Genomic DNA, 12819 nt, shown 5'->3' on the forward strand with positions numbered 1-12819 from the left:
ATATATTTTTAAGTTTCCTGTACAATTTTTGTTAAAAAGTAATAAATAATAAATAATAGTGTGTTTAACAGTATGAGTTTTCAAATTTTTCAACTAGATCCTCGTTCCGATGAGCATAGTCACTTTAACCTTCGAAGATATGTTTTCTTACTATCTTATTCGTTCTGTCATTACGTGAAGCATAATAGGTTAATATTGAACATTACTATTATGCTTACTATTGCTTTACTATATTTTTTTCTAAGTAACAGGTAGAAAGAGACCTGGCCGCAGACGGATATCGTGGCTTACAAATCTCCGTGAATGATATGGAAAAAGCACCAAATTATTGTTTAGAACAGCGGTTTACAAAATTGACAGAGCCCAAATGATCGCCAACCTCCCAAAGGAGAAGGCACTGTCAGAAGAAGATAATTTTTCCACCTGCGGCTTCACCATTAGTTTTAAATATTATACATAAACAACAATAAGAATACCTTAAATTATAAGCATTACACATAATAAACCTACTAATGTTTCAAAGAACTGTTTTTCTGAAGTTTATTATAAAACAAGGTTCTTTCTAGAACATCCAATCCCCTTTTATTAACAGGTTCAACATAAAATCGATAAATTTTAACACGATCGCGCTAAAAGGAGAAAGCTGCTCGCAATTGTTTACTTTATAACAAATCTAGTTATACCATAGTATACACAGTATACAATGGCTTTATGTTTTCCATTACGCAAGCACTTTTCGCTATTCTTTTTAACTATCTTTCATCTATATTATTAACTCGCTGTGTTGTCTTCGAGTTAAAATTACGGACCGGAAAATGGAAGTCTATTACTTTGTTCTGCAATATGTATCGTCAATATTATCACGATGCATACAAGCTTGTTCCTTACCGACTTTTATGCTTTTTAGTGTTTTGTTGTCATGTCAGTAGCTATCTAAGTTATATATTAACATGGCGCATATATCGTAATAAACGACGTCAGAACAGAGTTAGAATAGTTTCTTTATTAAGGTTTTTCAATATATATATTGTACACTTGTCTACAAGAGCAATCATATTCATTGTGTTCCTGAAGAAGAATCGAAAATACACAGAACATGTGTGATCTTGTAACTTTTATTGAACGTAAAAAACTTCACTTCACTCGCTTTAACATTACCCACATCTTATTGTACATATAAAGTCCTCGAGTTAATTAGGTCTCTCATTACAACACAAGCTGTTACATATTAAATGACTCATAAAATCCCACTTCAAGACCCACCACGCACATTGCGACAAATGAACAGAAACGTTTACATCGTGAGTTAAATACATGCGTGATTTTGAAATTAAAGACTTTTTAACGGTCACGAAACTTCGGGTTAATAACATAATAAATAAATCGCGTTTAAAATCCGTTAACAGGACTTTTATTTCCAAAATGATTTGTGCTCGTGTGACACATAAAATACTGATATTTTTATATAATACTGGCTTTCTACTTGCGGCTTAATCAAGACAGACTGACCCGGGGTTTTACTCCCAAAGTTCCTGTTCCTGTAGTTATAAAAATATCCTATATTCTTTCTCGGATCTCAAACTATCTTTGCACCAAATTTCATTTCATTCCAAACAATTTAGCCTTTCTAGAGTTATGTAGAGCTTTATGTGAATTTCTTTTACATATACAGATACACAACAATGACAATGCGCCGTATATTAAGTTTAATTTTCCTATTGTTACAGATTCAAAGAGAGATCACTGCAACAAGACAGTAGAGATATATGAAGACGTCTCGTCTCCGCCAGTCACGCCCGAGAACTTCGGACGATCGCTCACTTGTACATATAGGTATGGTGTTAAGTTCACTATAACATTAATAATACAAGCCGTTCCAGCTACGCCCGTGGTACATATATAGCCTTCCTCAATTTTATTTAGTTGGGTTATCCAACAATGTTTGAAATTTCAAATCGGATCTGTAGTACCTGAGATTTTTTACCATAAAGCTTATTTCTACGGTTTCTATATTCTATTTTCGTTTCTTTTCAATTTTAGCGTACAATATCTTAAGCGTTTGCCCTTCAAAGTGCCTATATAAATTTCCCATAAAATCAAACATATAATCAAATAGATTGGTAGCATACCATTTACCATAAAATAAGTCGCCGCACACACCAAAAAACCACTTCTTTCGCAGGTTCAGAGCGTTCCGCGGATCACCAAAAGACTGGATCTTGAGGATACGTTTCAAGAAGTTCAAGGTGGGCAGTTTAATAAATGGCACCACATGCCACAAGGGATACATGCAGGTGAGTTCTTACCGAGCTATAACTCCGTACACGTTGAGTGCCGCCAGATTAGTGAAGCTATTACTCAAAGCTGCACTACAAAGTTACGTAGTTGCTGTTCACAAAACGTTGTGGTACGATTAGAGAGCATTTTGAACATGGTATGCAAATTCCTCTTGTTATTTAATTCTTCGAGATGCTATGAAATCACTATCAGGATAGTTCAGATCAGAGACTAAAAAGATACATATTATATATGTGCTCCTTAAAGATTGATATACAATGAAAACTTATCGAATGAAAACTTCTGCTACTGATCTAAGCCATAACCTGTAACACAGCACGCAGTTTGGTAGACAATGGTTGTGAAGTTTATCAAATTATAGAGTGAACAAAACAACTTCTACAATTATAACTATCGAGACTTCTATCGATTCCCCAATAAATGCGACATTCCGAATATCACATGCAAACTGGCTGACCAAACAATGAGTATGACTACAATCTGGACTTGATTCCCCGCGGACAACTTGTGTATAAATGTTCGGTTTGGTTGCAAACAATGTATAAAACAACATTGGAGGAATGTCTCAATAAAGGACTAAATTTTGACAGGTAGAAAGAATGTTTATTTAACATTATATAAGGGGATTCGAAAATCTTTACAAAACAAAAATAAAAGATTGATAGACTAAAATAGAATATTAAAAAGGTGGACTGACATTTAATCAATGTGGTGGGAAGAAGGGTGTGCTACGCGTGATCACAACGCTGATTCTCAATAGCCCCTTGTTATTATTAAATTATGACTTCGGTACAACACAAAGTTATAAGCAGTTCTTAGAAAATCACATTGTAATTTTTCGAATTATATTTCCGTATACACTCTTACTTTTCATAAGTGCTTCTTATTTTCCATATAGCATTCTTTCTATTATATCATAATAATATAACAACCAGTATAAGTTACGCTTGAATTATATACAAATGGGTATAGAAAAAATATCTCCTATCCAATTCAGCGAAAGCTCAAAGCTCACAAATTTCAATAAGAAATCACGATCCAATAATCTCCTGGCAAATTAGTCTTCCGTACTTTTACGAAGTTCGGAATTAATTAATAAATTCGACCCAAATTAACTAACGCACCTTACTGCGCTATTCCTACCGTCATTTCACGCCTCGGAAATTTTGACCTTTGTCTTGATATTTCTTAATTCGATTCGCTCGGATTTTACCGAATTATTAAAATACCCGACCTGGCGCCTGACTACATTTTACAGTATAGTTTTGGAAACAAATAATGTAAATATAATTTAGTTTTATAAGTATTGATGATCTATTTATGGTTATTTCAATGAATAGTTTATCTGCAATTTAAAAATAGAATAAAAAAAAAACATTATGAAAATGTTAGTCTTTCGAAAGTTTATATTTAAAAGGTAAGAAGCACTTTAATAACGACTAAAAGATATAATGATAAAGGAATAGGAGTTAGTTAATAAGTTTCAAGTTGTACATATTTGCGCGCCAAAACTGTCGTTAGGTTGTTAGTATAAAAATATACGATATTAATGACTGATTAATAATTCTAATTCAAATTACCTATTCGCTCGTATGTTGTTAGAAGATCTATCTTCAAATTACCTATGTAATTTGTATTATATCTAAAAAAAACTGTTCGTATTTCAATTTCAAAATAAACTAAAACTGATAAATAGCTTCCGTATAAGCGCTCCTGTTTGCACAACATTCATTTATTTTTCATTTTTTCAACGTTCAACGTAAACATTTATTTTGTATCATTTAACAAGTCAATTTTGCACTTCAAAATCCATTAGTTTTACGTTTTTCAGATAATATTTTTACACGCTTTTTATTAGCTTCACCTGTATGTTTGTTTGTATGTTTGTTTGTATGTTTGTTTGTAACCGACTTCTTTGGGCGCGATTTTGACCCACTTTTAACGGCCAGATTTCGTTCAAACTTTGTAGATTTATTGAGGACCAATGACAATACACTAATTTGATAAAATTATTCCATTTTTCAATTTACAAAATATGATTTTTGTTAAAGCGTGTTTTTTAGTTTTTTTTAAACTATTATTTATTATTTATTGATAGACAATGATTGATAAATGTTTCGATTATTATTTATGCTGATTATTGGATCGCTGCATTAAATAAGTTTCTTAGCTTTGTAGTTTAATAACGTATAATGTGATTGCTTAGTTTAAAATAATGTTCAATTAAGAGTACTGTTACTGTTACTTAAAATTGCCTGCCCTTATGATTTGAATTCCAGAAAGTAAGGACTTATTTCTAATAATTTGTTTCTTTAAATATATTCTAATTAAAAGATTGGAAATGTTGCGTATGAAATAAATGTATGTCCGTTCCAAATCTATATAGCATGTATTATTTTTGATAAAATCTTGCCATAACATAATTTAAAGAAAAAACTATGCTACCTTCAAATTATACAAATAAAACTTATATGTTTGTTGTTCGAAATCGGTTCAATCGTTCAAAAAACCTTCACCTTTTTTTGAAGAACGTTTTAACGTTTTAACGGTCTTTTAAATTTGAAATCAGATGAAAACATACACGTATTATCTTAGTAATTCTATACAAACATATTGTTCCAGATAGTTGACGGGAACGCGAAGACCGACGTATCAAACAGAAAGGAGCCAGGCTTGTTCTGCGGGGAGATTGAACAGCCGCAAACCTTCATATCTGAGACTAACTTCGTGAAAATCGTCTTCCACGCTGATAATTTCACCGATCAAACTTACTTCAGCTTTGATTCGAGGTTATTATGAACATGAGTTAATTTTTAATGTCTCATAAGAACGAAATGGATAAATATCCTTTCCTACTATCCTACTAATATAAAAGCTACTGAACCGATTGCACTGAAATTTGGTGCGTAGACAGCTGGACAACTGGAATAACGTTCATACGGGGGTGAAACTGCGGGGCGCATTTAGTATAATATATTGAGCTTGTGTTGTAGAGAAATTAATTTGATTTAAAATTTTAAATAGCCGTCTCCTTTTCGTGTTGTTGGCCATGTTGAATTTAATATTTACATAGTGTGTAGTATTTTACCAGTCAAGCTTTTTCAATGCTACCCATATTTAGAAAGTTATAAAGGAACATTAAATCCTATATTTTGAGGTGACCGCTATTTTTGAGCGATTTCTATCATACAGCTAAGGACAAACGAAAAAACTCCGCACAGCCGCAGACAGACAGACACAATCAGACATACAAGCAGACGTCGACATTAAACTTATAAAACGCGTCTTTTTGCGTCGGCGATTAAAAAAGTAAATTGCATAAATGATAAAATACAATAATAACCTTTTTTTTAAACATCGATAAAGTCACCGTCCAAATTATTAATTCTCAAGGCGTTATTACTACTCTACATAAGATACAATTTTACAGAGCAGAACAGCAATTTGAAGTGTACCTGAGATATGGACAGCATCCAGAGCTATACCCTAATAGAAGAGGAGAAGTTGTGGCTGGGTAAGTTTGAAAAATCTTCTTTGTAAAAGGCGAAATAAAAAATAACGGTAATCTTGATATCCAAGCGGAGCCGGGCGAGCTAGTACTAGACGTACTAAATAAATCCACCACAATAGAACCAACAACGTCACACCAACCGCATTCAAATCCATCACGCTGAAAGGATATTTAAATCGCATTTTTCCAGCAATACATCCGAGTTGATTACAAGTTATAAATCAGAGATTGCAATAATAGGTGGCCGGGTGGCACGTCGACAATTCAACGCGATTTATTCACAATTTTGGTCACGTACCGACCAAAGTGCTAGCCACTTGGAGGCTGCCAGAAAATGATTCCACGCTGACAGTTCAGTTAAGGGTCTTAGTAATTGTTGGGTCGATTTATGCTACAATAAAGCTTGATTGGCGGTAGAAAAACGTGGACGTTTATGCATGTTACTGCAGTGACGTTGTTGTAAATATGGTTTCTCTTTAAATGCGTCTGGTATGCATTTTATCATTGATTGTACCATACAGAGATGGTGTAGTTGATGGAAAGTAAGTAAGAAGAATCGTCCTGTGACATAAGAAATGCTAGCCATGTGTAAACAAACACCTTTTTTACATACTTTTTTAAGTGGAGAATGCTTCTACATATAACCAAGGTCCCTGGAGAAGGGACTTGCGTTATGTCGGACTCCCACAGCAATAGGGGACTACAACTCATGATGAACATGATTTTTTTTATATCCAAACTTCTTTGTATGCCGTCGAACCACTTTATACCTGATATAAATATTTTATCTATACCCAAAATTCTAAATTTAAAAACATTATCTAATAAATTAAGCGTAGGTGCTTGAATAACACACACGGGTTTGGTAAACACATGACCAACACGTGTCTGTCGTTGCGTTATGATTGCTATTAAACGCCATCATTCCATAAATGTATGCAATTTCATAATTTAACAATAGTTGGAAGACAAGAATTATCAATAAATTGTCCATAATTTTTCCAATTAAAAGACGAAAGACGAATAAAAGTGTAAGTTGCTTATTCATCATCATCATCATCATCAGCCCATATATGTTCCCACTGCTGGGACACAGGCCTCCTATGAGGGTTCAGGCCATAATCCACCACGCTGGCCAAGAGCGGGTTGGCAGATGTCACATGTCGTCGAACTTTTAATTCTTGGACATGCCGGTTTCCTCACGATGTTTTCCTTCACCGTTTAAGCAGTGGTGATGTTATCCACATGGTGAAGTTGCTTATTGAAATAGAATAAATACTTTATTGCATATTCAATAAAATAGAGTAGTAGGTGTTTACCAAAAAAAAAAAGAGATTGAATTGAAATATTTCTAGAAGTTTCGAAAATAATAAAGCACTCTTCCAGAATAAGTTTATAATAGTAGGTATCAAGATGTTTTACGAGTCATGTGTCCCATTAAGAGTACACAGTAGGTATGTCCCATGAGGTGTACACAGTATAAGACCCAGTAAGGGCTCTGGGGCATATGCACTATATATGTATATATGTTTCACAGATCGTTTTTCTTTACGGACAAGTAGGTTCCGTATCAGCATTCTGTGTATCGCCAGAGTGTCATTCTCTGTATCGGGAATCGAACTCAGGACTTCTAGGTTCAACGCTAACGCATTGAAACGCCACCTCAAACATTTATTTAGGCTTATTCTAAAGTAATTTGATCGTCACATCATAGTTTTACCGTTTACCATCGGTTCGGAACTTTCTACGGAAAATTGGCAAGAAATCTATAGAACTGCTCTTTTAAAATTATGTCACTATTAATGATGCCAGATAACATCAAGGTCAAGGTCTCACCAGGTACAATATGCTCAAACTTCAAAATCAAAAGACGCCCCACAAATTCCTAAAGTATCGGCAATTTAAATATACCTATATGAAATATTACGATTCGAAAGGGCACAGATTTATGTCTGTAATCAAATGCCAAGAACGCTGACATCGGGTTCTATTGGTCTGAATCAATATTAGCTGACGTTACAAAGTCGACTGTATTTGTGGGATTTTCATTTCAAATGTGACTTGTATTTGAATAATGCTTGGACAAAATTGTACTTGGGGTAAATAGGTTTTTGTATTCTCTTATAAAGGACCGTAAATTATTTCGACCATAAAATAATACAGATTTTAAGCGGTTATGGGAACGATCTTATATTGTTCACAAATAGAGAAGGTTTCGTATTGGGCCAGCTCGCTCGCTAGCTCCCACTGAAGACTGACGTGAAATAGCATTTTCCTGTGTTTCGTTCGGTGAGTGGGGAAGCCGGAGGCGCATATACTTTTCCTCACCCTTCCCATTCTTTTCCTATGTTCCTTTCGCCAGTCCTTTCTTCATCCCTTCCCAATTTAAAGTCGGCAATCCACTTACAGAAGTGTAAGGTCTGCAATGAACCTTATGCCTCTCCAAATGTTCATGGGCGGTGGTAGCCCTTACTATCAGGCGTCCCACCAGCTCTATTGCCAACTGTGACATAAATAAAAAATTGTTTTAATTCCGACTTCAGCCTGCAATTTTGGATGTTTCTAATCTGTTTTAAATGTCTATGGCATAGACAATAACTGCTGCATCGTCGAACGTGCACAATTTGCAATTTTTCACTTTTAGTTCGCAGAAATTATTTAAGTATATTATAAGTATGACGTTTCTAAGGAAGTGTGTTTGCCTCTATACTTATATAGTATAAAAGAGTTCGAAAAATTATACTCCTCGCAAAACCAACGACTATTTTAAATAAATAATCATACAGAGTTATACGTACATTATAGTCTCCAGATTTTTGAGATTAAATTTAAGCTTATTAGCTCCTTCGACACAGTTATTTATCATAACATTTTATGCTCAAAGCTAATTGAGAAATGAATTCATGAGACAAGAGGGATTAAAATTATATCCACATTATGGCGCCTTAACTAAAGTCCTGTGTCAAATAAAATACATTTATATGCTCAAAATATGTTTCATTAATAAAAGATAAACCTTAATTGTTTAGCGTGAATATTTTTAATATATAATAAAACTCTTATCTGTACCGATTTTCGTATCAAGTGTAGACATTTCACAGTTTTCATAATCATCAGCCCATATTTGTTCTCACTACAGGGACATTGACTTCCTATCAAGGTTAGATAGTTAATTGAGATTAATTATCTCCGAAACGTATTATATTATAACGAAATATATTCGCTTCTCATTCATAAGTCTGTAGAAATATCAAATCATCAAAAACACATGCTTTATCAAGTAAAATAGCAGAAACTTCTTCTCATTAATTGCTTAAAACCAGTGCTTAAAAGTTGCAGACTTGCAGAATTGTTATTTACTTATTTAAAGGTTTACCAGTTATTGTTATACAAACAAACATATAATTTTGTGTACAATTTTAGTAGGCAAACACCTCATGCAAAAATAATTATATCATGATTTTCCTTTAACACTGTTACAAACATATTCAATTCAAAACATAATTACTATCTTTAATATGTATCATATTGAAATAACTATTAGAACATGGAATAGCTATTTCTCCTTTAATCCAGCATTACACACACGTCTTCAAATGCATCTCCTTCACAGATCATATTGCGAGAGAGTGTTCAGAGACTGCAGGCTACAGACATGCTACGTGCAGTCCGCGGCGTACCCAGGGGTATACCCAAGGAATCTACACTGCAGGTGGGTTTAATTAAATTGGAGAATTTAATCTTCCGATCCGATGGGCCAGGTTATTAAATAGGTCTACTTGACTATGAAATGCGATTCAGATGTGCTAAAGTTTTTAATTAAAATTAATTAAAGTCATGATATTTGTTGTAATTATGAATGACTTTTTTAAAGTATGTTTATTATCAATTTCGTTATGACGGAGAGCATAATTATAATTTATTACGAAGGTGTCATAAGTAATAAGCCTACAACATATAAACTTAAACTCCTAGTTTCATATTGAACCTTAGATTTTACCAAAATTCCGCAGATCAAAACATAGCACAAAAAAAAATATCTTAACCTTGCATAACCTGTTTATATTATTTTATAAATATTACATTATAACAGTTCAAATTATTATATCTAAACATATCATTATTAAAATCTCAACAATTCTAAAAGCAATTATTCCTCCCAGGTACCATCTGAACACCAGACTTCCATACATAAAGCTATACATCGAAAACGAAGAATTTAATATAGATGGCCAACGTTGCGAAAACATCATGACGTGTCCCATGAGGCCTATCACATCAGGTGAGATTTGCCCTAATGGCTAACACGTAAATTAATTATATTTCATTTGTAAGTGCACAAATCCTCCTTCGAATCTCGAGTGGCTGCTTCGTTAATCTATTTAAGTAATAAGTATATCTTTCTCTCTCTCTCTCTCTACATAAAAAAAAATCTCTCTGAATGAATCGGAGATTCAGCTACGAAGTGATACTTGATTTCCTGGAGTAGGAAAATTTGATTAAACGATCATATAGGCTCACGTTCACTTATTCGGTAAATTCAATTAGTATATTTAATAATAAAGCACACTTAATGATAATAATAAATACACTGATAGAAATATGTATGGTATTTATTTTACTATACAGTAAGTTGCCTGTGAGAAACGATGTCTATAAATGAAACCTAAGAATAAGGAATAAAATTTAAATCAATAATTAACGTTGACCGCACTACATAAAGCAAAGTCGCTTACCGCGTCTGTGCCTATGTATGTATTTATGTTTTCTCTTGAACTACACAACGGATTTTGATGGAATTTTTTCAATAGATAGAGTGATTCAAGAGGATGGTTAAACGCATGCGAAGCCGCAAACAATAGTTTGTACACAATAAGATAATGCCAATTGTATATACTGGAATTCAAACTGTCAGAATGCAAGTGACAATGTTCGATTAAAACATATAATATAAGTATATTCATTTTCGTAATTTCGTATACATCTCTCTTACCAGCACTATGTTGTATCCCCTCTCTAACAACACAGTAGTATGGTAAATTATCTCCATTAATTAGTATGTCACAAGAACCATAGCTTCCAAGACTCAAAGCTCTAAGTCTTCATAATCGGCTTATGCCTAGAACTTACGAGCAATATGGTTTGCTCTGCCATATTATATACGCCATTTGATCATTCCTATCGTTGTAATTTCTAAAGGTTATATATATATTAATTATCTATTATAATGATACAGGATTTGAATTAATAATACATGGATGGTAGCACAGTAATAGTACTATTAACTAATTTTAACTAAAAAATAAAATTAAGCCACTCCGTTTTAGGTTCCATATTTGCCTATAAACTTTAAATTGGACAATCTATCTGGGTGATTATATTGTAGAAATATATCCAAATATCAACATTTTTATGGTTTTAATAGATGATAACGTCGTAGTTGAAAACCGATTGGCGCGATATTTTTTTCCAAATTTGAAATTAGAAATTCAAATTAGGAAATTGTTTTCATTTGGTGCCATTTTAGAATCTGGCAACTCCTCCCCAAGGACGTCGGCGTTTAGTGTATAAAATAATTACTTCAACATATTTCATCCTCAATAAAAATCATTTACAGTCACTCAGTAAAAATTTATAGCGAACATAAAAAGTATCGGTCAGAACCTTCCAAGTTTTATAAACATTGAAGCAACATGATACCAAATAAGCGGCTCGCTGTGTTAGAAAAGTTTTGACAGCGGGGGGGAGGGGGATCATGGAAGTTTCCAGAATCGCTAAAACTCCGTGTCCATTATGGGATCTTCGTTATTTATTATCGCAATAAATTACCACACCTCGCGATAGAAAAATTATTGGATACTTTGGAGGCCTATTCTGCGATATTGGCCCAGTTGTCTGTCCCATTTGTTATGCCGTAACTGTGCTGCAAATACTTTACGATCTCGATATTACGGTATAAAAGATCGCAGATTTTGTCCAAATACGCGGCACGTTTTTTAATATGGAATCGTATTTAGTTATTGTTATTTCGGGATCAACAAATGGTTCTTAACGTGTGTCTTTTTTTTCTAAACCAACCACCAATTGTTAAATTTGGTTTTAAACGGTGAAATCATACTGAATTTAAAAATCGAAAGATCTTTATATGACGCCTTTTTAAATATACATTTTTATATATTATAATATTAGCTTTGCCCCGCGGTAACACGCGGTAACGCGGTATCGTATACTTCGTTATATAGACTTTACCTCCGTAAATGCTGAAAGATTTTTTTTTATTTTTAAGAGCAGCAATTCGGGAGATTTTCGCGTACAAACAAACTGCTCTTCACTATGAATTGAACTTTATATCAATACATATGCAAAATATTTCTCTGTCAAAAACAATTCTATGCAATAGCTTTATTTAATGTTATAATAATAGTGTCTAGATAATTAATAACATTATTTACCAAGATAAGAAGCGTTTGATGAACCGAAAGACGAAAAGATCTGTTATTATTTGGATAATGAAAGCTTATTACCTATTATAAGGTTATGAGGAAGCCGAAAAATTGACAAACTGTGTCATATGACTGTAGTTTGAAAGAACGGTTATTTTTTGGTAACAACGCCGAGTCGTTGCATTTTTTTTATTGCGTCGTTCGGTGGCGTGTCGGAAATACTGGTACAGTAAATGTTTTAGCGAACAATAGCGCTAAAATGTTTTTTGCAGATGAAAAATTAAATGGAACGACTCATAAACAACTAGACATTTGTTTGATGGGCATCGCTGAAGTTCTTTTTTTTATGTAATGTCATTATTTTGTGTTTATCTGTGTTAATATAAATTATTCTTACTTTCTGTCTTTCTTTCTTTCTTTCTTTTTTTCTTTCTTTCTTTCTTTCTAGAGACCTAGTAGTGGATTGTGAATCGTTTGACAAAATTAGATTACGCTATTACATTGAAGTGAGAGCACTTAAAGAAAATTTCCATAAAAGACGTGAAGGTCATTAATTTACATATTTGA

At 33.3% G+C, this 12819-nt stretch overlaps 1 protein-coding gene across 1 annotated transcript in view; it reads left to right on the forward strand.

Annotated features, from left to right (window-relative positions):
- LOC119832687 overlaps nt 1-12819 on the forward strand; it is a 74601-nt gene that overhangs the window by 47829 nt on the left and 13953 nt on the right. Inside the window, exons 2-7 of the mRNA XM_038356404.1 lie at nt 1728-1833; nt 2183-2294; nt 4921-5087; nt 5729-5812; nt 9423-9521; nt 9973-10091. Of these exons, the coding sequence (XP_038212332.1) occupies nt 1728-1833; nt 2183-2294; nt 4921-5087; nt 5729-5812; nt 9423-9521; nt 9973-10091 (687 nt within the window). The remainder of the gene's footprint in view (nt 1-1727; nt 1834-2182; nt 2295-4920; nt 5088-5728; nt 5813-9422; nt 9522-9972; nt 10092-12819) is intronic.

This window comes from Zerene cesonia, chromosome 15 (genome assembly GCF_012273895.1).
Source record: "Zerene cesonia ecotype Mississippi chromosome 15, Zerene_cesonia_1.1, whole genome shotgun sequence".
NCBI lineage: Eukaryota > Metazoa > Arthropoda > Insecta > Lepidoptera > Pieridae > Zerene > Zerene cesonia.